This window comes from Bombus vancouverensis, chromosome 4, assembly GCF_051014615.1.
Source record: "Bombus vancouverensis nearcticus chromosome 4, iyBomVanc1_principal, whole genome shotgun sequence".
Taxonomy (NCBI): Eukaryota; Metazoa; Arthropoda; class Insecta; order Hymenoptera; family Apidae; genus Bombus; species Bombus vancouverensis.
The window spans coordinates 19,576,396-19,604,050 of record NC_134914.1 but is presented as its reverse complement, the minus strand read 5'-3'; the positions used below and the strand labels follow the sequence as shown (position 1 = coordinate 19,604,050).

The 27,655-nt window shown below is 41.9% G+C and overlaps 2 protein-coding genes and 1 long non-coding RNA gene across 12 annotated transcripts in view; 1 reads left to right on the top strand and 2 right to left on the bottom strand.

Moving 5' to 3' along the window:
- LOC117157561 (uncharacterized) overlaps nucleotides 1–20,689 on the top strand; it is a 36,773-nt gene extending 16,084 nt beyond the window's left edge. For all 9 annotated transcript variants that reach the window (XM_033335663.2, XM_033335661.2, XM_033335662.2 and 6 more), the window contains 7 exons: nucleotides 2,956–3,415; nucleotides 6,456–6,624; nucleotides 11,301–11,484; nucleotides 11,648–11,916; nucleotides 12,418–12,910; nucleotides 13,253–13,390; nucleotides 13,958–20,689. In XM_033335663.2, the coding sequence (XP_033191554.1) occupies nucleotides 2,956–3,415; nucleotides 6,456–6,624; nucleotides 11,301–11,484; nucleotides 11,648–11,916; nucleotides 12,418–12,910; nucleotides 13,253–13,390; nucleotides 13,958–14,358 (2,114 nt within the window). In that variant the 3' untranslated portion in view covers nucleotides 14,359–20,689. The remainder of the gene's footprint in view (nucleotides 1–2,955; nucleotides 3,416–6,455; nucleotides 6,625–11,300; nucleotides 11,485–11,647; nucleotides 11,917–12,417; nucleotides 12,911–13,252; nucleotides 13,391–13,957) is intronic.
- LOC143302616 (uncharacterized) lies at nucleotides 5,074–9,765 on the bottom strand. Its single transcript, XR_013058245.1, has 2 exons — nucleotides 9,303–9,765; nucleotides 5,074–8,598 (listed from the first exon to the last, which is right to left on the bottom strand). It is a non-coding gene; the product is annotated as an uncharacterized LOC143302616 (long non-coding RNA).
- The window catches only part of Flo2 (flotillin-2), a 95,289-nt gene continuing 85,992 nt past the window's right edge, over nucleotides 18,359–27,655 (bottom strand). For both annotated transcript variants that reach the window (XM_076618108.1, XM_076618109.1), the window contains exon 8: nucleotides 18,359–27,405. In XM_076618108.1, coding sequence (XP_076474223.1) covers nucleotides 27,376–27,405 — 30 coding nt within the window. In that variant the 3' untranslated portion in view covers nucleotides 18,359–27,375. The remainder of the gene's footprint in view (nucleotides 27,406–27,655) is intronic.

Sequence of the window (27,655 nt, the reverse complement as noted above, 5' to 3'; positions counted from 1 at the left end):
GCCATTCGATTCGTTCATGCTCCACTTTTATTCGATTTTTATCCAACGCTGTTTTTCCTCTTTGCTGCCCGTTTTCTATCGCCCAATCTCCTTTTAAATATCTTTCTTATTTTTACGTTTTATATTCTTTTCGCTCGTGGAAGAAGCGTTTCTTTCGCTGGTTTCGCGACGTTAATTGTCAAACTTTTTAACAGGACGTTACTTGGACGAATTTTACAGTCCATTCCCAGTTTCCTGAAAAATCTCGAAAGATCGCATATGGTAATTTTCTTGCAAGGAAAAGAAACGAAAGATAAAAGTTCGAAATAAGTTGACGCAGATACGAGAAGAAGATAGAATGCAAAATACGGGAAGATTTAACCTGTCGAATGCGTCAACCTTGTTACGCAAGAGCAGACTTCCTGTCCCTGTCTACAGAGATTTATCGCACGAAGTAGGCCACTCGATAAAGGCCAACGACGAACGATCAAAAATATATACTAAAAACTGCGAACTACGTTGACAGCGTATCTAAAACCTTGCATCCTTGCAATCTGGCTCGATATCACATTTTTAAGTTATTCGTCCGTCGTAATATGCTCAGTATCAAACTCTCTGTAGATAGCGAAATACGGAGATCTCGCGCGAACGAGTTTTCGAACGTATTCGAGTATTTTAGAAAAGAAAAGGAGAAGAGACCGTTTTCACCGGTTGATAATCGGACAGTAAGTGTAAGAAAACCTTGTTCGGTGGAGATCGTGTAGTCGCGTTGCGAGACACGTTTTAGCGTGTTATTCGACGAAGGCAGCGTTGCAAGCGCGCACCGAGTGCAAGGTATATCGCCGGTGCTTTCTTGCTTCTTGTTCTCGTGATACGTACACGCCGTCTTTAAGCCCGGAATAGATTTAGGAAGCGTCGAGCTATGCGACGAAGCTTTGCCAAGTCTCTTGGTACATGAATGAGTTAGTTGCATGTGCGTACACGTGCTGCGCTAATTTATAGCATCGCGACGAATGGAGCGGCGGCCCTCCGAGCACGAAAATTGCAGATCCTACAGGATCGTCGTAGCGAAACGTTTTGGTCGTTCGTGAACTGCGATTTTAGACGGCTCTACCTCTTAGCTCTACCTTTTAACCCCGCCTTTGTCCTTTCCATCCTTTTACCGGTCCAGTCGCGTTTTTTTCGTACGCGCAATTTCTTGTTTCGCTTTCTTAGCAAAACTCTTCTTGCAGCATCGTTTGCTCAATTTTTTTAAACATTTTCATTTTACTTAACGGACTTTGCGCGCAACGTTGCGACCCATGTGATCGAACGGATATGCGTATGAATAATTTTACGAAGAGGAAAAATTGAGTCGCATCCGAAGATCGAAAACGAGGATGGAAGACGTAGCGATTGATGACTCGTTGGTGCAAGTCGAAAGAGTCGATCCTGGTACGGGTATCTGTACGTATCGAAGCCATCGCCACTCCAGAGAAGCATTCGCTAATCTTAGGCGAGAACATAGTCATTCAGGTTCGAGTATAGAATAGAATGAGCAAGGGGAGCGTCGTCTGCACCGTAGAACGCGAGGAATTGCTGTGCCTCCGTGAATGCTATCCAGAATGAAAGTTTCGAGATCGGGCAACCGCTTGGAAATTACCCCTGTAAAATCCTCCTTTCGTATAGTTCCTTTCCTGAAAAACTATTTACCTGAGAGTGTCTTGTCGGCGAGCCGCTCGAATACGTTCACCTGTACCATATTTCTCTGAGAAATCTCACGTTCCTCCGGTGCTGTAGATTTAGAATATCGTTTCAAAATGACTTATCCATCATCACCATTCGTAGGATATGAAAAGAACAATTACTTGCGAGTTTCCGAAGTTTTAAGTATCGTTAACCAGCGTTTATCGAATAGACGCGATGATAAAAGTAATAAGTATGTCGGAGACGAAAGAACACCGGAGCCTCTGCAATTTTGGATAATCCCGCAACATTGTAATCTAGAGTCTACGATAGCTGTAATTAAACAATTGTAGTTATTCGATCCGAATTGTAATTGTTCGAGATTAGTGATAGTGAGCTTTGGCTCGAGGCGACAGTCTGTCGCCGAACGTAGCCGCGGTCACGGGATGAACGCTTTGTCTAACAAAGGCACGGAGTAATTCCATAGCTCTCCTTAAAAAGGAAATAGTTGTAACACTCGACAGTAAACATTCCAACGGTCTCTGTCTCGTAGCTTGCCACTTGCAGACCCTATTCTTCGAGTAAAACGATTGTCAGATGTCGATGCGTCTGCGTGCAGTACATGTTCGGCTAGCCCGAGGGCCCGTTATAAATCTTAAGATTTAGCCAACTAAAGTCCTTCAAACGGACAAACGGTCTTTGTCTCAACTACGGGAAAATAGGGGAGACCTGTTTTTCAACGAGCGGCGTCTCCCACTAGCAACTTTCCCTCGAGGGCGGCTAGCATCTTTTTCTAACCACCGATATGGAGATTGATCAATTAGCAGCAACGTATATAGTTTTCCTCTGTGGCATCATCGGGACAGAAATTCATTCCTTCTTGCGATCTCATCGACGAAAAGAGTAACACCTTACGACCCGTGATTGTTACGCGTCCGACTTAGATTTTGTGAGCACGTTCATCCCGTCGACCGCGGATTCGTTATTGAACCTAAGATCATTGTCATTAGTTTCTCGAGTATCTAATTACCACGGTTACTTGTCCGGTTCTATCGTATAATCGTATTTGCACTAGTCGATGTCTTCTCTATTTCATAACGACACGTGTAATCCAAACGAAGATTCGTTTCACGCCCGTAACCCCGATTCTAATGTAAACCCGACAAATAAATTATATCGTGATATAAATAACTACGAGATTTTGATTAAACCGTATCGAAGATCTCTTTTGGACGGAAGAAAGAGCATAACGAAGTAGAAAGTTTTATAATGGTCAATCTTCAGAAAAGATTGATTTGATTTATTTTTCAGAGGAGGAGCCGCTAGAAAATAATAGAACGAACGGGAATCACTCGACAGGTTCCCGAGGGAGTCCCGTGATCTCAAGCGCGCGAGTAACGCCACCCTCGGCGAACGCAAACACGGCGCATCTGGCCGCCGTACACTCTACGTCGCACCACCATCTCCATCATCATCAGCAGCAGCAGCACCACCAGCAACAGCAGCACCAGCAACAACACCAACAGCAGCACCAGCAGCAACACCATCAGCAACAGCAGCCGCAGCAGCAACCGCAGCAACAGCCGCAACAGCAACAGCAGTCGCAGCAGCAACAGCAGCATCACCATCACCATCATCACCATCACAACAATCACAACAGCCCGCATAATCCTTACGTGGAAAATCATAATACGAATCACTCGCAGCAGACCGCGGGCAATCTCGTCGTCGACGTTGAACCCAGCCACGACAATAAGAAGCATCGAAACGGGTAAGATTGATGCAACTATTTCTATTTTATTTGTAATTCGTTCGATGTATGTCGGTTAATTTCGTTCGAGCGATAGATAAAAATAAGTTAGCTAAGATAAGCTTAATTCGTACACATTATATGTTTAATTTAAGTTTTAACCCTCGTCCGTCCCTTGTAACGAACATATAAATTACGAACACGAGACAAATATCTCTCTTTGTTGCTTTACTTTTTCCTCTTACTTTTATCTCGTTTATCGCAACGCGTGTCAAATTGGCATAAGCGACGGCCGACGGATGTTGGTTAAAGTGTTAAGTTCGTATAATTTGGGATAATGTGCATAACCGTCCTTGTGTATATCTTGTGTATATTTTGTGTATATCTGTGTTAAGTTTAGTTACTGTACTTTTAGTTACTATAAAGTAGATCTAATATAGTTTCCGTCGACATACGATTAACATTAACGTCAACGTATGCGAAGATATGCTTCCTAATTTTTGTAAGGGTGATAGGAGAACTTTGAGTCAGCTTTTTTTATTATCGCGGCACATTGAGTTACGATCTCAAAATTGGATAAAAAGGAAAAGCAAGAGAACTAAATAATAATGGGAACGCATAATGTTGGAATGAAACGAATTTGGGATTATTCGCCGATGTAGCGAACAGAATCACCGAACACCTGGTACGAAAGTGCTTTGTAATAACTTTAAGAATAACCGAGTTACCGTTGCAACTGTGACTGATTTTATACGGAAAAACTTCTTAAAATCTAATTATAATTGTCCTTAGAATAGTTCGTTTTACGGAGAATGAGAGTTGATCCGAGTTAAACAACTTAGAAACCGAATTAACTTCTCGTACTTGTTTGTTACATCGAAGGTTACGCGTGTTGCAGATTTGCATCGAGTAATTTATACCGTTAACGCATAATTAGGTGTTGCATATACAGCGAGGGACAAAGGTATTCGTACACCTTTTAAAGCAGAATAACTTTTTAAAGCTTGGATCGAACGACGAGTGTCTATACTCCCTGACAAGTTACAAGGATCAGATTTCTACGCGACGCGTAACATTTTTTTTTTTTTTTTTTTTTGGAAAAATTGCAATTTGGAGCTTACTTTTTACAACTTTTTTTTATCCAAGCCTATAATAAGAATTTAAGCAACACGATTATCGAACATTTATACGTCGGTTATACAATTACGCTGAAAATTTGATGGAAATCGGTTAACGTTGCAACGAGTTACAAACGGTTAAAAATGCCTGACGCCTGTTTCCGCATCGACCGAGTTCGCTAAAATTTTCAGTGTATATATCGCACAACTAACGCAAATCTTCAAAACGTGCTGCTGAAATTTTCGCTACGAGCCCGGATAAAAATGTTGTAAAAGGCAATTTTTTCAAAACATTTTTAACGCGTTATCTAGTAAACTAATCCTTTGTCAGTTTCTCGGAGAAACTCGGAGAAAGTCGTTTGGTCAAATTTTAAAGGATGTACACGAGGTACGCTTTTATTCCTCGTTGTGCGTATTACATTCTTTTCTTTATAAACGATTAACACGTTCTATGCCAAGAAAAAAGATCATTTTGGCCGTATCTTTGGTATCTTACACGCGCGTCACTGAAAACGTTACGCTAGAAAGATTTAATTAGAGGAAAATAAATGATTTTCTCCGTTTCAACGCCATATCGAACAATTTTTTTATTCGCCTTAGAACGTGTTGATATTTTATTATCAAATGTTACATCGATAAAATTCCATAGTATATAACCCGTAATTAACATTGGATCGAACCAAACGTTACTTTCTTACAACGAAATACAACACATCTACACCCCTAATTCTCAAGAAGTTCATTTCTATCTCCCTGTTCGTCATCTTTCCTCTAAAAATTTCTTTTCGAACTTTTCCCCCTCCCTTTCCCTTTCTCCTCCATCCCGCATTTGCTCTCTCTCTCTCTCTCTCTCTCTCTCTCTCTCTCTCTCACTCTCAGCAGCATCAGCAGCGGTAGTATTTTGTTTCTTGTCGCGAATTCTCGTTCGATATATTTTTCGACGGTTGCTCAGTCCACGGTGCCGCCAACTTCGCCTGCTTCTCGCCGTTTTTCCGTGTTCTTTCTGGCTGCCGATATGCCAGCCTGTTGCTTCGCGCGCTCTCCCTCTCCGTCTTGTCCGTTCTCTCTTTTCTCGATGCACAGGCAGGAGCGTCGAGGCAACAGAGTCTTCGCTACCCATTCACGCGGTGCACGTGTCCAGGGTGAATGGCACGTGCACGGTGCGTCACTTACCACGTCGTGAGACCGGGGACCGGGATGCGTACTAACGCGCCGCTGCCATTATCGCGTACCACCACATGCGTGCTGCACGCTCGTGCCTCCTCCCGCTACGGATTATCGTAATTTGTCTGCCACCTTCCGATTAAGAACGCGATTTCCATGTCTGTGTACTTCGCTTCAGAGGTGCGCGAGGATTGTTGCTTTATCTGATCGATTACAGAGATTATCGACCGTTTACGCTCGCTTTATCGTCATACTTTTCTCTTCTTATTTTGCATTTCTCTGTTTTCTGTTATCCGATAGCGTTCCTTACCTGGATCTCTTACTCTTTTACCTCGCGATTTTCTCCAATCGTATATCTCACTTTAATTCTCTAGATGTAAAGAGTGCATGCGAACCTGATTAACAAAATATTGCCAGTAAGCTAGTCGCGTTGCTGCGATCGTGTAAGAAAATGATGCAAGAATGATATTATCGTTTGGGGGTGGGAGTGGGGGGGGGGGGGGATTTTCGCGTCAACGCGTCGCGCGAATCGATTCGAAAATGCCTGACAAGTTGGAAGCAGCGTAATGTAATTTGCAGAGGGACGTAACTTGCACGACTTACGTTTTACTGGCGACTCGATGCTTTTTATTTAAGGGCCTGTGAAATCGCTTCAATAGAATTTCGATAGATTTCATAGTTCGCCGGAACTAATTTATCAACGGTTTATCGGTTCCACATAGATGTAAATATAAATGGAAAATATCGCGTGTCTACATATATCCGTTTCTCTATTCTAGACCGTGTGTAATCCGTTCTGGCACCAGAGAAGTGCATAACAAATTGGAGAAAAATCGAAGGGCGCACCTGAAAGAGTGCTTCGAATTATTGAAGAGGCAACTCCCGTCGCAGGAAGAGAAAAAGTCGTCGAACCTTTCGATTCTTCACGCTGCGATCAGGCATATACAGGTATGTAAATTGATACGTGTAACGTGTTTTACGATTCATACTCTTTTCCCGTTCCAATTTATAGATAAGTTTAGTACAATTACCATAATATTCCTTGCTGTAATGTTACATGCTGTTTACTTTACATAATAGCGAAATCCTGTCTCTCGCAGAGAGTATGCTTGCACGCGAAACGCTTTGCTATCGTAAAAACTGTTAATTATACTCCCTGTTATGCCGCGATGGTTTCCAGTGTCGCAGGTTAGCCGTGTGACCTAGCGCGAAATGTGTGGTCGTGGCACCTGAATATAAAGGCCACGTAATTGTTCCGTTCGATTCGTACGGTCAATGTATCACGAGTCAGTTTCGATTTACGAATTTTTCGAAAAAACAGAAAAAGAGAAGAAGCAAAAGACAGAAATAATGGCCGGCTTGTAAGGGTGGGTGGGGGGGGGGGTTGTGACTGCGGTTACTTCGCCACGCAATAATCTTCGGTACGTAAGACTCGACCCGATTAATCTTCCATTCTATTAATCGCTTTCGTTAATATATTGCGTCTCACAGACTATGTATCAACGAGTGATGTAATATACCATGATTGTAAATACCAATTAGCCGATAGTAGATAATAATGGCATATGGTATCGGGCCGGAAATAAATCATTTTACTGTATCGATAAGGGTATCGGCGGAGACCGATTGCGCCTATTTTATATTCAGAAGGAAATTTTGACTTCCCCTTGGTACTCGAGTTCGATCCTATCTAATTCTTTTTTCTCGAAATTTCGGAATTGCGAAACCGGGCATTAACTTTTCGCGCGACGGCCAGAGAATCGGCCCGATGCGCGTCCCCGCGAAGGTCGACCATACACACCACCTCCTTTCCCTTGTTTCGTGATTCAACTCGAATCCTACTATCAGCCGTTTGGCCTCTTTCTCACGCGCTTGTGTGGCTTATTCTCCGTGTCTCTTTCTCCGTAGCCTTTCGGTCTGCGCATGTCTCTCTTTTTACCTATTTACTATACGATCCGTTTGTTTCTTTCCAATATGCGGACGGCATACGCGTCGTTTCCATCGTACGTGCAAACCCAGGGTATCGTATTTCTTCGCCTTCTTTCCTCGCTTCCTTCGTCTTCTCCTTTAACCAGATCGACCAATTTACTTACGATATATTATTCCGCCTTTACGCGAGAATTATTTTTCCCTTTTTACTCGCTCTTTACAGTACAGTCGTCTTTCCTCCTCGTCCGATAGTTTCACTCTCTCCGTTGCTCCGTCTGCCGCACGAGGTCGTTTCTAGAGACACGTTGTTCCCCCACCACCGTCTTCTTTCCTCGTATTTTCGTCTTTGTCTTTTCTGTCTCGCGATCCCCACTTCTTTCTAGTCTTGTCTCTTGTCTCTCGCTCTCTGTCTGCTCCTGACCTCTCCTCTTTCTTTCCGCGTGTATCTTCTGTCTCGCGTTTCCTCTTCGACCGCGTTTCGTATCTGTAGTTTCTTTCTCTTTCCGTTCCTTCGTCCTCCTCCTTCTCCGTTCGCCCGTCTTCGTCAGAACGGCATTGTCTGTGTACTCTTTCGTCTTCGTCGATCGTCGTCTTTCCCACTCTAGGTCATCCTTCGTGTTCCCCCACCATACGAGACGTTCGCTTTCTTCGTCTCCGGTTCACTCCGTGCAGTTCGCGCGTGTGCGTACACGATGCTTCTCCACGTACAAGGTGTACCTGTATTGGTTCCACGTGATTGCGCGGCCATCGGTGTCACGCAGCATGGCACGTACGGCGTACGCTGCTATCCGAACTTTTATCGTTCAGAGCGCCATTGTTGCCGACTTCTAAGTACGAAACGGATGCACCACTCCGACGTGTCGAAATTGCACGTTGGCTTACCGTAACGTCAGGTTTCTGCGTAATTACGTGGAATTACCCGTTCCATGTTTCTGTTGAGCCACCGATCAGCTACGTCTTCCGAACGATGTCATTGACGTATACCGTTATCAACTGAAAACATTTCGTTACGTATTTATTAATAAACGTTGTCAACAGATATACGGAATCCACGAAACACGATCGTTACGTCTCTTGCCATTATACGGGGAAACGTTAATAAAATATACGTATACATATATATGTATATATATATGTATCAAAGACTAGCTTCTTAAGAATAATTTTCGGTCTCAAGTACAATCATGCTCTATTGTGTCCTTCGGGGTCGAGGATTATCCAAAGTTCTGTGAGAAACGTAGCGACTCACAAATAAACCGCACGATTACCGACGCAATAATAACTTCGTGAATAGCTGCCAGATTTTCAAGATCGTTAAGTATTTAAGCTAGGGTATTATTTCGGAAAATGGTGCGGTCGTCACAGATACTAAGCATCGTTATTTCGTTTCAGTTCGAAATTCGAATGGCAAAACGAAACCTATGGATCCCGTGAAAACGTTTCGTCAATAACCATCGACCAAAATACAACGTAATTATTAGACCTTAAATAGCGTAATAACGAAACGTTCCTTCTTAACAGCTGACGTATTGCGACAATAAGTGTCATCGTATCGGGACAATGCTCGATCGAAATGTAGATATTTGAATTTAAAAAAGAAAAGAAGAAAAAGCAAGATATATACATCGGAGATACGAATGAAAGGAAACCGGTAATCCACTACCGGCACGACGACACTTTAAACGGGTTTAACTTACTCCATTCTTGTTAGTCGGCGAAAAATCCGCCGGATTCGCGCGCACCCGAGTTCGATAAAGTATAATAAAGTACATGCGCGATCTTCGCGGCACGTACGACGTGGCAGATAGGGGAGATGTAGAAAGAAACGAAAACGCTATTTGCGTATATCCGAGAGCGCAGTATTGTGTGTGCGAATCCTGTTGAAGGCGGTTTACCCACGTGCTTGTAAGCCGCGCGTGCGCCTATTCATGCAACGGCCTTCGTGCACCTTCCTCCTCATCTCCACTTCTGTCGTCTTTCTATCTCCTTTTAACTTACCTATCCTTCGATACGCGTGTCTGTCTATTTTTGTTGTGTTTCTCAGCCTTTTTCGCAACGTATATTCCCCTCCTTCTGCTTTCTCCCCTCTCTTTATCTCTAGTGTTGCGTTCTATCTTTGTTGGTAGCCCCATCTTTCTTCGTATTTACGTCCTGCCCCGTCTTCCTCTTCTTCTTCTTCTTCTTCCTCTTCTTTTTCTTCTCCTCCTTCTCCTCCTCCTCCTCCTCCTCCTCCTCCTTGTTCTCCGACCAAGGCGATCCTCGTCTCCCACTTACTTTCTTTGATTATCACTGTGTAAGTTGGCGACCCCGGTCGTGTCTTTTCTTTCCGTCTGCGTTCCCTTCTGCGCGCGGCTGCGTTGCTCTCCTCTTTCTCCTCCTCGACGATCTTACCACGTGTATTCTGTATCGTGCGCGCCGGTAGCGCTGCCACTTATTGTCACGTGCGTTCCTTCGCGAAACGTTCCTGCCGATACCGAATCGAATGCTTATCACGTTTTGACGGAAAGAGTCGTAACTACTCGAGATTTCTACTGTAACACGTCTAAGTTTTTACGTCTATATTGTTAGTCTTGCGTGTTTTCACGCTCGTTTCGTTTTACGTTGAATTCATAGTCTAACTTTAGAATTAATCTTAGACAGCATCGTTTCGCTCCAAAAATATTTACCAGTAAATATTTCATATATATAAATAATATATTAATAAACGATTTAACATCGGTTAATGGGCATTTCCATCTATTTTACATCGCGTTGAAGCTATGGTTTGGACCAGTTACTCTGAGTAGAAGTTTAGCCTAGATTAAGTTCTATAACGGTATAAGGTTGCGTTTGCTGACACGAAGATTACAGGAAAGTTAAATACATATGGGCCAAGACGCGAGATGGAATTTTGTAATTTGTACAGCAAATGATGCCGATTCTTCGTTGGAGATTCTTATCGTGGTTCAAAGTTGCCGCATCGTGAATTTTCTCAGCACTTGTGGCGCGAAACGAGCGATCAGGTTCGAATTTGCACACGACAAGAATTTCGTCCTTGCATATTTTCTTTCTCCTCGACTTCTCTCGAAACGCATGCATCTCGTTCGCTGGGTATCGGAGCTCGTTGTCACGTGCACCCGTGCACTCGTGCACGGTTCCTTCACGCATGTTCGTGCTGACGTCAAACACAAGGCTTATCGTATTTCGATGGAGAGTTGTCCTGAATCTGCAGGAGTATCGTGTGACGCTCGCGTTATGCTATTCTCGAAAACGAAGCCGGGATACGTATAATGGGTTTTCGTCCGCTTTTTATCGTGCGCACGCAATTTTTCATAAAGATCTACCGGAGTGTGCGAAGAGGATCGCAACAACTGCAATCGTTTCCGTGAAACTGTGAAACACGCAGGTTTGATAAACAAAGATAATTTCATGTACGACAGATTGCGTAAATTTTGGAGTTTTGGGATCGCAGAAGTTTCGAGGGAGCAAATAAATAAATATATCGCGTTATCGGTCGAAATATATTTGCGCTTTCTCGTTCGCGAATAATCGGAATCTGTCTGGAACACGTGCTTATATAATCGCGAGAACGTGTTGTATTTTACATCGTTTCGGTCGAAAGCTAATTAATTTTTCTGCTCGTTCTATAAAAAAATGCGAAACTTTTTTCTACCATCGATTGCCCTGTTTTTTTAATTGCGGGGATATCGTTGCAGATGTTGAGAAGGAAGGAACGAGATTACGAGCACGAAATGGAAAGGCTTGCTAGGGAAAAAATTGCTGCCCAGCAAAGATTACTAGCTCTGAAGAAGGAACTCGCGGCTACTTGGGATCACATCGACTTTAATACTCTTTTACCGGAACAGAATGCGGCTGCCGATGTAACGGCCACGAGAAGTAGTAAGTCTTACGATCGAAATAGGACATTCGTATACCTTTTAAACGTACTCGAAGAGAATCAACAACCATCGAAGCGAACCTTTTATAAAATATAGAATCGACGATAAGAGAAAAATGTAAGGTGGCAATTTCTGATTTAAGAATTTTTTTTTTTTTACTAAAGTTTCAGAAAACATGGAGGTTGATGTGACGGGGCTCGCACGGGGTGGTACGAGGTACAGTAGTACCAGCAGCCTGAGCAGCGCAGCTACGGCTAGTTCACCGCAGGCGCTTCAAAGTACTAGCGCGACTTCCAGTATCCACAATCAGGTTGCCACTGCGGCGGTTGTCTGCCAAGCGCAGGGTATGAATCTTGCGCCAAGTTCCAGAGAAAGTCCACCTGCGAGTTCGAGTCCTGGAACGCCTGCACCTAGCATTCCTACTCCAGCGCAGGTACGTCCCATAAGAGATTGAAGACGATATCGAGCACAAAAGTTCTACGGCCGGTTGAATTGGCTCGGTCGGTTAAGTCCGCGACTGCTAATCCGAACGTCCCTGGATCGAATCCCAGTTTCGGCTAAAATCGTAACTAACCGTTTTTATTCGCTTGAAAATGGTTAGATCGCGAAGTATATATCGTCGAAGCATACTGCAGCAAGCAAAAAAGCAGAGCAAAGCGTTTTAGTAGCTAGTAGCACGCACCCCCTTGGACACAACGTTTGTGTACCTTTTAACGTTGTGTGTGGAACAACGGTGCAAGATTCAAATGCATTGCGAATGTGTTTCATATAACTGGTTTATATAGATATGTATAAATTAGTTGCCGACCAATGCAACACAACATTTATTTTTGTAGATTTAGAAAGGAATTAGAATATACATTGCAGAATTATATATTACATATGAGAAAGTCGAAAGCTCGATCCAAAGTAATTCGTGAAATTTTCATCGTAGGAGAAAGTTAATACTTCACCAACGAGTATAGTGCAGCAGCCGCACCAGTTGCACTTGCCGATCAGCGCTCAGATATTGAACACCAGTCAAGGCTTGCCGACGATCGTACCGACCCTTCAGCACCTCGGTCCGAGCTTGAGGGTGATACCCGGTGACACGAGGCAACTTCTGGTCACTCACACCACTGGCAGCAACGAATCCAGGCCGCTCACGTTGGCCGTGCAAAACTCGCCGGATCAATCGAGGCCGCTTATTGCCGTGCAATCGAACACTGGAAGTGAGCCAAGGCCCGTAGCGCTGGTCGTTCACTCGTCCACGGCCAACGACAACAGGGTAACGTTTGTGCATTCTAATCTGTCCAACAACGACAGGCCGTTGGCCCTAGCCGTGCAGTCGTCCGCCAATGACGTCAGGCCAGTTACATTAGTGCATTCGGCAAACGAGGGGAGGCCGTTAGTTTTCGCTGCGCATTCTCCTGCACTGAATGTTACCAGTGAGTAACTCGAAACGATCCTGTCTACGTAGCGTAATTACGAGTTCGCTGCTGTCGTTTATTTAAAAAATCTTCGTTTGTTCTAAAAATATAAAAAAAATATTCGATCGAGTATTTGCGACGCATGTCGACGCACGTTTATTCAGTGCTGTTCAAACTACACCACGATATCTAGAGAACTTTTCTTATTTTTCTTTCATCTTTGATAGCAATTAAGTAATACGACTGCGTGAATTTGTTGGCTTTGCTACTGTGAAATTTGACGAAACATCCTATCCACGAAGAACATCGATTTATTTTCTCGATCGTGTTGGATAATATCGTGCATTGTGTACGTTGCAGATGCTCAAACGAGGATACGAGCGGGTGACGCGCAAACCACGCATAAAATGGTCGGTGGTGTGACACTGGTAGGTGGAAATGGATCGGAGTTGACTAGACTTCCCGGTGGCGCCGAATTGAACATACTGCCTGCAAATGGTAATGCTTTACATTGGATATCTTTCGTTCTTTTCCTTTTATATCTGTATCATAGTTTAAACACGCTGATCTTTTCTATATTCGCCACCAGAGGGCAAACCCACAGTTCCAATTTCTCGTTAGTTATCGCGTATCTCTCGGTTTCTATAAAAGCAAGTTCTGATCTTGTTTCTTCGCGTTTCTCGTATACAGCACTACATCCAAGACGAAATCGTACTGTTACGATCTTGTAATGAAAAACGGTGCTAGAAGAAAAGTGGCCATTTGCAGAGCGACTCGTGTTGTATTCGTGTACGGGGTTGCTTTGAAAATGGTGTACAAGTTTTTTTTTCTTTTAATATTTATTACGTTATTTATTATATTTATTTTTAAAGAATCGTCCCGTAAAAAAAGATTTTCAGTAACGGTGCATGCTCGCGAATAGTTAGAAATACCAATCGTAGAAAGGTATATAACAGGTGAAAACGATGTTGAGCGCAAGGGATTCAAATTATTCTCTTATTCGCGTTCGTTTTGGCCGAAAGAAGACAACATATCTTACCGTGCAATTACCCCTATGGGTTGCAGGATTGACGCTGAGCCATGCAGGAGTGTCGCTTCAAACCACAACAGGTAAACCAGGCTCGACAGTGATGCAAAACGCTCCGTCCACAGAGGGTATAGCTCATATCGTTGGCCCGCACACACCTCTCTCCGGCCTGACACCGATCGTCACGCCGATGACCGTTGTCTCGCAAGGAAATCAAGTGACTGCTCATATCCTAGCCCCCTCTAGCCTTGCGGGCAAAATGATCACCACCCCGATCCTCAAATCCGTGGCGCAAATGCCGATCGTGAACGCCCAATATATCAACACCACCACTCTGGTGAAGCCTGTAGTTGTCGTCAGTTCACCGTCAACATCAACACCACAATCGACGACGGCTTCCAGTACACAACCTTCCTCCACCACGCACTCGACCGTCTGACAGAATCAAAAGAAAGTGAAACTAGTTTGAGAAATGGCTCCCGCTGGGTGTACGGAGGCGCGGGGTCGCAGAGATTACGATAGATCGGTGTTTAATCGACACGTGTCCACGTTCCGTTATCGTCTAACGCGTTTCGCGTGTATAGCACCGACTACTATACACGATCGATTCGATGCTTCAACGAGAGATAAGGTCAAAATGGACGATCCGGTCAACGGAAGAAGAGACACAAGAGACGCGATAATTCTCTCCGTCGTGGTATTTCCAACAACGAGGGAGGATTTCTTATTTTGTAAAACTTGGCTCGTGTCCCTTCGTGCTTTGGATTTCAAATGGTTCTGCTCTTCCAAGGAGTGAGACGACCGAGAGATGCGAAGGTGTTAAAAATGCCGTTGCTCAACTCGCGCGATTGTGCATGGTACCTTGAATGCTTCAGAGAAGTACTTATCGAAGGCAAAACTCGCCGGAAATGGGTCAGGGAAATGAACGCGACGAGGCCGCTTCGGACGAAGATGATCTTGTTCGCGTTTTCCGGAAGCGTAAGATGGAAGAAAGTAGGCCGATGTACGCCATGGAATTTCTCAGTGCGATCGTCTAACGTTTGCAAATTCAACGTTTCGCTGTTCCATTTTTCGCACGATAAAATCCTGGAAAATAAAACGGTCGATGATCGTTGGTATTACGTTGTCTGTCGAGAGATCTCTTTTTCTAAATTATATACGCGATCGTATATAGCAACGTATCACGAACGAATTTCATTGAAAATCATGAAAAATCGTGAAATCGATTTGACTCGTGATACTGGAATCTTATTTGCACGATTTTTTAAATATCTCGGCTGTAAAGTACAACAGAGCTACGTTTCTTTTTTGGTACCTTGTTGCAATTGAAGAAGTTAGGCAAAGAAGAAACTAAACTGTGTGTTTACAGAGTGATGTTAAATTAATGAATTGTATATGTAAGGTTCGTTTAGATGTTTGAAATTGATCGAAATCTTGAAATCGGATGGATGATAAATATTCTTGCGTTTTTAAATTAATCCTTTGCGTTAAATAGTGGCTGTGGAGAAACGATTATCCTTTACGCCTGTAATTTACTTTCGGGAACTTGGATGATAAATTGAACTTACGTCGCGTTCAATGCACGCCAAGGAAATACGCATACGTTTCTTTCTCTTCTTTTATATGTCTATACATCTATCTATCTATCTATCTATCTATGTATCTATCTGTCTATCTATCTGTCTATCTATCTGTCCATCTATCTATCTATCTATCTATGTATATATATACATCTTATATATATGAAATATATATCTTATATATATATATAGATAGAAGATAGACAGAGGTATAGAACGTGCTCAAGTATTTATTCGTTTCTATTTATTTTACAAAGTGCAACACTGGGCATAAGCAAAACGTTTGCCTTGGCTTTGTGGTCCTGATATCTTTATCGGATTCGTTTCGAAAGGACGCTCAGCCGCGGCTTTTCTCGAAAGTCTGAAAACAAAAAAAAAAGAAAAGAAAGTGACAGACAAAATATGTATGTGTACGTTTTTAACGATATGTGGTAGTTTTGTTTTTGGAGAAACGTGTACATACAGGTGTTCGGACCGCTGACGAAACGTTATATTTTGCATAATATTTTGCTGCAATCGATCAGATAGATAATCGAATTAGGGAAGAAAAGTTTCCGATTTGCGTTGCAAGAGGAACACGGAATTATCGTATACAACATACACTTGGTGGTTTATCGTACTATTTTAAATTGTTTTTTCTATGTGTAAGTAAAGGAAAAAGAATTTACGTTTCATCTTGCGATATTTTAAGTTTTTTGAGCTTTCATTCGATATACTCGATGCGAGACCGTTAACGGTTGTTTACTCGATATAAATAGAACGTACGATGCGAAATAGCAGTACGCAACGTTTGTCCCTCGAACGCCACGAACATACTTTTACTCGTACATTTCGATTTATCTTTACACGATTGCGACTATCGACGTAATCGCGATGCTGTAATCCGTCGTTCGAGATTTCTTCGCCTACCCGTAGCTTGTCAAGTCTTATTGCAAAAGTACAAAGAATAAGCTCTCTCTAATAAGGATCGCGCATCTGTTAGATTTCCTCTTTTTCTTTTTACATATCTTTACCTGTACGTTTTTGTGACGCGATTAATCCCATTTTGCCGTTAACAAATTTCCAAACACGAAGATCGAGTCGAAAACGTTTTCCAAAAATCTTGATTCCCGCGTTACGATATCGTCTTCGACATCGTACATCGTCGCGAGCAATTTCCTTCGGTTTCCGTATCGGGTAATACATACTCGAGGAGAAAGATCAAAATTCGATTAAGAACGATTTGGAATTCGCGAACGACGCGCAAAAGCGAAGCTAAGAGTTTGAAAGCGGTGTAGCGAAGAATTTTTATACGCGCGTGTGTGTGAGTGTACGTGTGACCGTTAACGGTCTCTTTCAGAATATCACCATTTGTACACTAGTATTATTCTTAACTTGTATCTGCGTATACACACATATATATCTCGTTTTTTTTTTATTTTTTAAATTATTTAATCAAAGGCTTTGGTCGGTCAGTTTATGCGCTGATTATGTAGGTGTATTATATACGCGGACGCTGTGTATTTCGATCTACTGCGAAAACACGTTAAAACATGTACTAAGTTATTGGTTAGCGGAGGGCGCAATATCGTTTTGCAGGGCGTTTAAATGCAGCATGGGACTTGCTCGATCCTGTTATCCCGTAGATGCGTAAGAAACGTTGAAAACGTCACCGTTAGTTCGAAAGAAAGTTTTAACGCATTCGTGTTACGCTGGATCTTTGTACTGCTCGAAATTCGATAGCGCTATACTCTGCGATGATTTTTATCGAATTTACGTATCAAAGTTTCGAGCAGTATTCCGTAAGTCTGTCGTTTCATTCTGCTTTGGCACGCCAAGTGTCTGACTTTGACAAATCGATGTTTTATCCCGTTGCTGCTTATTCTCGCAAATAAACGGAACAACGAATGCGTTAAACGAAACGAAAGAAAAAAAGAAATTTCGTTCGTTGGAAATTATTTCGGTCGAGCATCGTTTGCGAAATAACTGTAATCGTTTACGATCGAGTACTACTAAATTAGCAGAGTTTACGAACGATACTTCCGAATCAATGGTATCGCGTTCGATCAGCGACTCGGTTCCAGTACCTACATAGTCTCTGAATATTCAGGGAATCTGCACCCGTTTTCAGATTCTTGGCAAGACTCGTGAAATTTGCTCCTTTTCGTATTACATCACTACCTCGATTTAATCAATCCGCTCTCGATTACCAATCTTTCAATTCCGATAACCGATTCCTCTTTTGGTTGCCCCGATTCAATCTCTCTTTCAAAACTGTTCGATTTTGTTCGCGCGGTAATAACGATCGTTGTTGCAGCTGTACTCGCAGGTAGATGCTTCCTTCGAACTGTCGTAAATCCAATCGCTGTTTATGCGAAAGCATAAGTATTTTTTCCAAATGACTTTGTTACTATCACGTAGGTTACTTTTAATCTACACGTATGACGATTAAAAGACGGCACTACGTCGTAACACGCAATGTAATTAGAAGGAATATCGTCTCTCGCAGCCTGTAGCTACGGTGACATTTTTTCGCGTTTCAACGAAAGTACAGATTCGAGAGCTCGTCAGGCTTCGATCGTTCACACGCGAGACGTCGTTCATTTCCTCTATACTGCTATAACTAGTCGCTGGTAAAGCGTCAGTCGGTCATCCATAGCCGATGACATATCGGGAGTTTTCGCGAAGAAGATAAAATTAAAACGTCGTGTCTTTCGGGGGGATCCGTCTCTATTTTCGTCTCTTAACTTAATGTAAAGAACGTGTCGGCAGATATCGTAGTTCGTATAAAAGAGATTTCGCAGGATTTTCCTGCGGGATGATAAATTGCTGGAGAATATGAAATTCGGCGCGCGCGCACTAGTCATTTCCGTTCCCTCCTTGTTTTTTTGTTTTTTTTTTTTTTTTAACACGAATCAACAACGCTAGGCTTTCGAACTGTAGTTCGCCACTCTGTCGTATCAATCTGCTTTCCTTCTTTTCGTATCTTTTAAATCCAATCTTACGAATCGTGCAATGCATGTAAATACTCGTACTAGATGTTGGGGGCATTCTTAACACGTTGCGCAGATCGAGTAAGTAGGAAGGCGAGGATCGTTGCTTCGTTCGCCGAACGTGCAAGACGAGTGGCAACCGTCGTTTTATCGATCGTTATCTTTGCTTAAAAAGAAAAATTAGTTTTCGAGTTATTTCGTCGTTGGAACGAGCCGATCCGATCCGATCCGATCCGAGGAAAGTAGACTTTCGGATATATCGAGATAGCGAGCTTCGAGCGACGATTAAGAAGAACGAAAAAAAATCGATGGAAAAGTTACTTTTCCGTAACGAAGGTTCTGGTTATTTATGCGAGGAAAACGTCACGATACCGACAGACGTTTACTTGTTTGGAAATCTAACGATTAAGCGCGTGCTACTACGATCTTGCGTTTGGCGAAGGAAGAACACGCAGAGACAGGTGACAAGCAAAGTAAAATCGAGAAAGAGCGAGAGAGAGAGAGAGAGAGAGAGAGAGAGAGAGGAGGGGAGGAAGAAAATAAAAGCGATAAAAAAAACATCCTCTTTTTGTATATAATTAAAGAAAAGTTAAAGGAACAAAAAAAAGAAAAAAGAAAAAGAATCTCGTCGACTACTAGGAATCCTCGGGAACAAAATCGATCGACGGGAAAAGAGAAAGTAACGGAGGAAACGTGCGGGGAATCTACATGTACATGAACAATGTGATATAAATAACTGACAAAATTACTTAGCACTATTATAGCGTTTAAGCAAAAATAAAACAAAAGAAAGGAAAGAAACTGTTAAATCGTTTACAGCGTAGACGTACGATGCTAAATATTATTCGCTAACATCCTAAAAAACGAAACCCTAATTGTATATAGAATTACGAGAGGCAGAGAGAAAGAGAGAGAGAGAGAGAGAGAGAAAGCGAGTGAGAGAGTGAGAGGCAAAAGGTGAGAAAGAATCGGAGAGAATGAGAAACGGTGTGAGAGTGGAAAAAAGTAAGAAAAAAATTACCAGCTGTAATTATTACGTTGAGTATGACAGAGTGAAAGAGGGTGAGGCGCGAGGGGGAAGGGAGAAAGAGAGAGAGAGAGAGAAAGAACGTGTTGGAATAAAAAAAGAAAAAAACTGTAACTCTAGCGTGTCTTGTACATCTCTCGTGATAGTAGAATATCTGTACATTGTATTTCTCGTGTGAATGTGGCGGCATGACGTAAAGAAGAAAGAAGAAATAAGTAAATAGAAAAGCAAGCGTGTCTGTGCGTCTTAACAAGAGTGTCGCTATCGTTGTGCTCTATGTCGAATTTCGTTGTATATACCATCGCTGGTATATGTGAAAATATGAGAAACACACGGTATATATTAGGAACCTCTTCGAAGGACTCGTTGCGCGTTGTTGGAAATGTGAGAACTGGAGGGAAAGACACGCGCAACACACTATGTAACGCGATAGAGGCGCGAAAGAAATTGAAAAAGGATAGCGTGGCGCACGAGGGCCGGAGCATCCAGCCGCGTGCAAACACTTTTTGTTTTCAGAAGCGGTGCGACAAATTTCAATACAATCTATCACAATAAAAATTGAAGCGTGAAGCGTTGCCCAGTCCTCCTTGCTTCCGCCTTGAACACTGTCTTTGCTCGGCGATTCGGTCGAATTTCGACGCTTAGCGAGAAATTACGTCAAAGAGTACCGGTGGTATTCGAAGAGAAGCAAAAAAAGAAAAAGAAAAGAAAAAAAGGAAAAAAGAATAGAGCAACTCGATGCGAAGGGGTACGAGTGATCGTGTTCCAAACGGTCGATGCATTTCCAATTACTTTCGTTCGTCGAACGAAAAGGAGAACGAGCGTAGGTATGGCGGAGATTGAAATTTGCGAGCGACAAAGTCAGTTACCGATACCGATGCTTGGTTTTTAACTTTGAATATGTACAGCGCTGTGAAATTTGACAAGGAGAAGGAGGAAGCGCGAACGTTGCGTCTAAACGCAGAGGTTCGAACATGTTATTCCGAACCAGCTCTACGATATCAAGGGAACTTCTTTTTCCGAAGAAATAGCAGTATTAGATTAACTTTGTAATTATTAGCGATACTAAGTACTATATGCAGTATCTCGGGTTTCTTAATCGCAAATTATTACGCGGTGTAACGAGTTTCTTCGATCACGAGTTATATACGAATGTCAAACTATGAGTATATTAAATATGTTTTTTATGAATATCAGAATTGGTAGTATCCGTCGTATCCCTTCGCGTGTGACTTATCGAAATAACGAGTCGCCATAAGAATCATCGATACGAACCGTCTGCCGCTCTATCTAAATATCTTTGTTTAATTCGCCTTTCTTTACCGTTGCGAACTATCGATAATTCTCATGGTGACTCGTTATCGCGCAAATAATCGCGAAGCGAAAGTAAACGACTTTGCAAGATCAAAGGATCCGCGATAAATAATCCGTCCTACTAATAACGATGATATTCCGTATTTCGTTGACAAAGGTACGTAAGATGGTTTGATACGAAAGGATCGGATATTTTCTCAAAGTTATTACACGACCTCTCTGATCGTATAGAATCGTACGTAGCGTCGAACTCGAAGCGTCGAATACGACGAAGACGAAAGCGTAACCACGATGTCGCAAAGTCGAACTCTCGATTTACCTGGACGATCAGGTGGACGATCGTCTCTTCGGTCGTTGGTCTTGGCGGAGCATAGGTAAGGAACGATTCGATCTAGAAGAAAACAGGTTCGATAAAGTGAAAATAGAAACGAAACTCGTCGTTCGATCCGAAGCGCGAACCTTTGGTCGAGGAACTTCGACTACGACTAAACGTTTTGCTTGGTTTTCGTTAAACTTTTCGATTCGTTGGTCGAAGGAAATTCGTTCGTTCTTCGAAAACGAACGAACGACCTAGGCAAAATCGTTTTATCACTGAAAAACCAATTTATTTTCACTCGATCATTGACAATTATCGTTACAAGGGAGAGGGCGGTAATTACCCGTGATTAATTAATATCGGCATTGATCATCGCATACAGGACGACAGACGTGTTGTCGAAGACAAGAAGAATAGAAACGAGAAAATTACAATAGCAGCGACTCGCATCGCGACGATCGCGATCCTGTGTCGAATCGATCGATCCGCGGATTAATCGGAAATTTCTCGGCTCCGTATATCCGTTTATTAAAAATATCCACTAATTCGTATTGCCTGTGTATCTGTACACGCGTACACGGCTGTCTCTCTGTGTATGCGCAAATGTATGCATGTACGTATATAGTGTATATAGGTGTGTTCCATTACTTTCAATCAGAGTAGAGCACAACACGATCGTTGATATTGTCCTCTCTATCTACGGGTTTAGACGCTTCTAGCACGTAATTCTCAAAATATACGATACTCTCGTGTTTCTCGTTTACAAAAAGACTAGATTCATTCGTCCTAGAATTCCGAACGATTCTCTTTTCTTTTCTTATCCCCTCTGCTTCGCGATTCTCTTTTCTTTCTATTCCTTTTTTTCTTCTTTCGTCTTTCTTTGTCTTTTTTCACTTTTTTTGGTCGATTTCGCAGGTATTCTCGCCCGTCGAAGATCATCGCAGTTTCGTTCGACGCGCGTTGCGTACGCGTACGTATACATACTATACATATACATAGACCGAGTATAATAAGCTACGAGTTTCACGAAATCGTACAATTCGGAGATACTTTTTCGAACGACGTTCGGCTCACGCGCATCCTTGTCGTGACGATCTACGACTAAGAGTCACGGATATCGTGTCGATCTAGTTGGTCGAAAGAAACGAGAAATATTCAGGATTTCGGTGAAAATTCTAAACCGAAGGAGTGTCCATTGCGAGACAACGGGATAATACGTATACGTACTTGACTTTCCATGACTTTTAGTTCTCGCGATGATTACACTTTGCAGTGTAGCTCGTACGAACGGAATCTTGATGAACGTAAACGCACGATTATCGATAAGAACGAGGAAATTCTCATTTAAACGCGTTGTATATTTTATACGTATATCTTACTCGACGATCGTAATTGTAAATTAACCAACGATCGCGTACTTTGTACGATCTTGCCGATCGAAAGCTATTCGGTTGCACCGAAGTAACGTTGGTGTAAATTATTACAAAAAATTCAAGATACATAAATGGCGATAAAATAAGCATAATAAAAGTAAGTATGTACATGGTAACTGTAATATATGATCGAACAAAATATATCGCTAATATATATATATATATATATATATATATATATTTCTCTACGTGGTAAAGGTACCGTCGACTAAACGAGTATGACACTCCGTACTTGCATGTAAAATCAAACGCATGTATCGGCAATCGAATTCTCGAATCAGAGCCGTGCGATCTTTCTCCTCTTTGTTCGGTATTTAAATTTAATTAAATTCATCGAATTTATCAAATTTATCGTTTAGAACAACGTATTAATACGATAGTTACGCTATTAATAATTAATTACTAATACTATTTACCGCTTTAATTATTACCTTAGAAAAGGTATTGTCAATTATCACATAATTTATAACGGGTAAGAAGGATCACGAGTATAACAGTTGCGTATAAATTCGAGAATTCGTTCGTAATAAAATATCGTCGAAACAGCTTAAAAATCTTGCAAAATTGCCGATCGTTTTTCACCGTATTTATCGAAGACAGCGGGTAAAATGTTGATATTCCTTGGTGAAATGCGGGTATTCCGGCAGAAAAATATCGAATTACGGAATTATCGATGACAAACTAGTTGATAAATTAGCAACAAAGTTCTTATTCCGGCTAAATCTCTATGTATTGTGCGCTAAAAAGCAAAGTTTTCTCTTTAACGTTTTTTAGCAGCCTGTGAACTCGCTCTTACAACGAATAACGAAATACGACGTTTGCGTGTATAAAAGGCAGTTGCCTCTTCGATATACGATTAATTACAGTAGTTCTAAACCGCAAGCGCGAAAAAGAAGAAAACGTAAGCGTAAAATATCTTGACAAAGGTACATTAATATTTTTAGTTTCGATTGGCAACACAGTTTCCTTTTACGTAAAGTAAAATGTGTATATATATATATATAGATGGAAAACCTAAACGATTGGATTCGTAATATCTTAGAAAACTTCTTTCTTATCCACGCGTTCGAGTCGTCGAATATTTATGCTGTGTACGTATACATACAGTTTGAAGCTTTGTTCGTCGATCTGGAAACGATGATTCTCGATTTCGTGGTCTCGATTTCTCATTCTCATTGAAAACGAAACGCGGCGTAACAAGAATAAGTAACAGATAGGAAAAATTGAAGAAAAAACGAGTTGAAAGTTCCGTGAAACGGTGGTATTGCTAACGAAAAGAAAAATATTAAATCGTAAGAAACGAAAGCACGATCGTGACATTTGCGAGATCTATTTGAATAATCACCTTTACGATTTCCTTCGTTTCTGCGAGATCAAAATTGCGCGCACTAGCGATCATCCTTGTACGATACGAGATCTTTCCTCGATCGATAGCTCGATAGTTCAGACGTAATGGACATTTGGTTAGCAAAGTATTCGCGAAAAATCTCATATAACGGTAAAACAAATACTCGATACGATAAACGAAAGACGTAGCTACGCTACCCTTTTCGTCATTCGCTTAACTAGGCTAGAACGACGAGGCGCGTATTCCTCTTTATCACCCTTCCATCCTGTTTTTCTCTTTTGCAACTCGCGTTACGCCAAGATAATTTGTAGTATTATAATAGAAGTAATATGTCGACGGGATCGCGACTCGCTCGGACATATAGAACCTCGTGAATCGTTATACAAGCTACGAAGAAACTCTTTCGTTACGTCGATCGAAGATTGGTAAAAAATTCAGGAAGTTACGCGTTATAGAACTCGTTTGTAATAATAGAAATCGTCTGCGCGCTCGTTCGCGACTCGGAAGAAGATTTGGCCGAGAAAAGTTTCAACTTTTAATTGGAATCCGTCGAGGATAAATGTCTTAGGACGCGATCGAAAGAAATCGATGGTCAGATATGGCCACAAACAATTTTTCGTGTTCTTAATGGATAAAGAAAGGCGACTAACCGGTTCTTTTCCTAAGTCTCGAGTATTATTTCGAGGAAATAAAATTATCAACGCGCAAAATCGTGTTAGAAAAGTTGTAAGAAATCACCGGACAGACGTTCTTACGACTTTACGAATCTTACGAGTCCTCGAACGTCGCAGGATTCTTGCAACTACCTAAACCTCTTTGTTCCATCGACGACGATCGATTTATAGATCGCTGTAATTATTCGATTTAACGCGTCGTCGATCCTGCAACGAAAGTCGAACACTTTGAGAGAAATTCATTTCGATGGGCGCTAGACGATATTTTTCAGAAGCACATAGACGTCGGTTATCTTCATTTTCTTTCTTCTTTCTTATCTCTTCGCTCGCGTAACGTCTATACTTTCGGGGATCTACGATATCGAGAGAACGAAGAACATTCCGAGGCAATTAGAACTTTAAACACGGCGAGTTCTCGCATTGACTACCCATCGGAACGGGTGCGCTAAACGTTTACTAAAAATAGCTTATATAAAACATTTGTTTGGGAGAAATAGAACCTTCTACTTATCTTTTCTCTATCTCTTCCTTTTTACCCCTTTATATAATCGGCATTTACACTTTCGATCGCTTATTATAATAAAAATACTATATAGACGTGGACCTTGCACTTACGGATCACGACTTCTTTAATTTTCTTTTCTTTTTTTTTTTTTTTTAACTTTTCGTTCGATATAATCGTATTTTGAAATTAGTTTGCTCTGTCATCTCGTTTGTACTGCTCTAAATGTACTATACTTTCTTATCTTCTTTCTCTTTTTTTTTTTTCTTCTTTTTCTTTTGGGAAGACTTTAGTGACGAATGACGGTTGTACGCTTCCCTTTTTTCCTTTCTTCCTTTTTTTCTTTTTTCCTTTTTTTCTTCTTGAAGAAATAAGTCACGATCTGTTTTGCTCGCGCAGGTTCGAAGAGTCCTCTCTCGATAAGAGCGTAACTTCTACTCTTAAAATACGTTTTCAATAGGAAAAACATATATAGATATAAAAAATACGAGTGAAATCCTATAACGAGTAAAAAAATAAACGAATAAACGATTTCCTAAAGTAGAACGAGAGAAAAAGAACGTCGAAACGAATTTACACGATCAGACCTTTTTTCCTTCGAATTGTCTCTCGCGAGCATATACATCGGACAGGACAATGGAATTTGTACTCGGTGACGCTCGATCGTAATCGGCTATACGAACGACGATTCGATCGTCGTAATCGCAATGTCGAGGACACGATGGACGTGATTTTCGCGCGATAGAATACGTCGCTCGGAACAAAAATTATCGCGCGTACAGGCTTTTCTCGGATGCGAGCACTGGATCGCGAACCGAATCGGAAAAAACAGGCGCGACACAACGGAACGCTCGTTACGCGATAGAGAATTACCATTCGCTCTGCTACACGACTCCGGCAAGACGATACCGTATTTACAAATTGGTTGGCACTTTCTTCGGTCTGGAGAGTAGATCTGGCGGCGGGAATGCGATTGATTCCGATGCGTGGTCAACCGAGAGAATTTCGAGCGCGAACGCGGTTCGAACGAGGATACTCGAACGCTCGTTCGCGTGTTCCGTCTTTCGGCACTTTTTTAACTTTAAATTTAAATCTTCTCGAATTAGCAGATATTTTCGTGTATCTTGTTGTCGTTGAAGTTGTCGTAACTTTTACCCGAAAGAAGAGATTTAATCGCACAGCTGAATGGAAATCGGAGTGAGAAACGTAGAAATTAGACAGAGTGACGACCGATGAAATATCGATTCTATACATCTTATTCTAGTGTTTGCACGCACACGCACACACGATAAATACAACGGTCAACGCGTATCAAAAAGACACGCGGTGCTACGTAGAGAAGGTGGTTATACTTTTCAAATAGAAAGTCAAATTCTAGGAAAACACCACTCGAAAACTTTTATCGAATTTTTACATAAATTTCCATTTAAATATTTTATCAGAAACCACTCTGTACAAGTTCGCTCGAAATCTTTCGGAAAACGACGGAGATATTTCATCAAACGAGCATCTCGAACGTTCGAGGCGTCTCGTTCCAAGCAATGTAAGAAATTTCAGTTTCTATGATACACACGTTACTACGAGTATGTACAACGACTACGAACAGTTAATTTCCACGTCGCCTACATCGCACGAACGATGATTTTATCATCATACTCTCTCTCTCATATCTCTCTCTCTCTCTCTCCTTTCCCTCGTTAAATTTCTTATTTACGAAGTTGAACACAATTATCGAGAATCTTCGATCACGATAGATTCGGAAATAATAGCGATATACGCGTATCGTGTACTCGATTTCCTCTTCCAAGGAGTTCTCCTAAGATTCTTCTTTCTTCGTTCTCCTTATATGCTTCTATCTTCTAACTTGACGTTGCGCGACTAACAGTTGCGTCGATCAGAGTTCGGTCGTGAAGAAAGATTCGGTAGGATCGAGGAGATGTTCGAATCGACGTGCACGAACGACGACGAAGCGGAGACGTTTTATGTGCGTTGTATAAAGTGGTCCAGTATCGCGTAACGAAGCATCGAATTTGCCCGCGTATACGTTCGAAATTGCAATCGACGTATTCGTGGCGGAGACGTGACCCCGATTCCACCGATTATGTTCAGCGTCGCTTCACCTACGTCTGAGGTAGAGTAATTCGGGAAAGAGAACGAAGTGGAGTGTCACCGTTGGATGACGCAGAGTAGCAGAGAAACCTTTGGCAGTATAACGTTCGCTCCTTTCTTCACCCGATTCCAAGTGTCCGCGATCGCATGGTCGCCGTTGCTCCCCTTTCGTGCTCCGCCATTACTTTGCTCCTGGTATCTTGCTCAACACCTGCAAACGATTCGAACGTTCGAACGTTATTTCGCGTGGAAACTTTACGCGATCAACGAAATGAAATCAAGTACGATCAAAGGCGCGCCGCTTTGCGATCACGCCACCGTCATATCCGATACGTTAGATATTTTTTCGCCGTTATTCTTGTCGATTTAACCGAAACGATAGAAAGATCGTCTCTAAATAGGGAAATTGATTGACTGAAATTTAAACTGCGATCCTTAATCTCCAAATTCTCAAGCGCTCG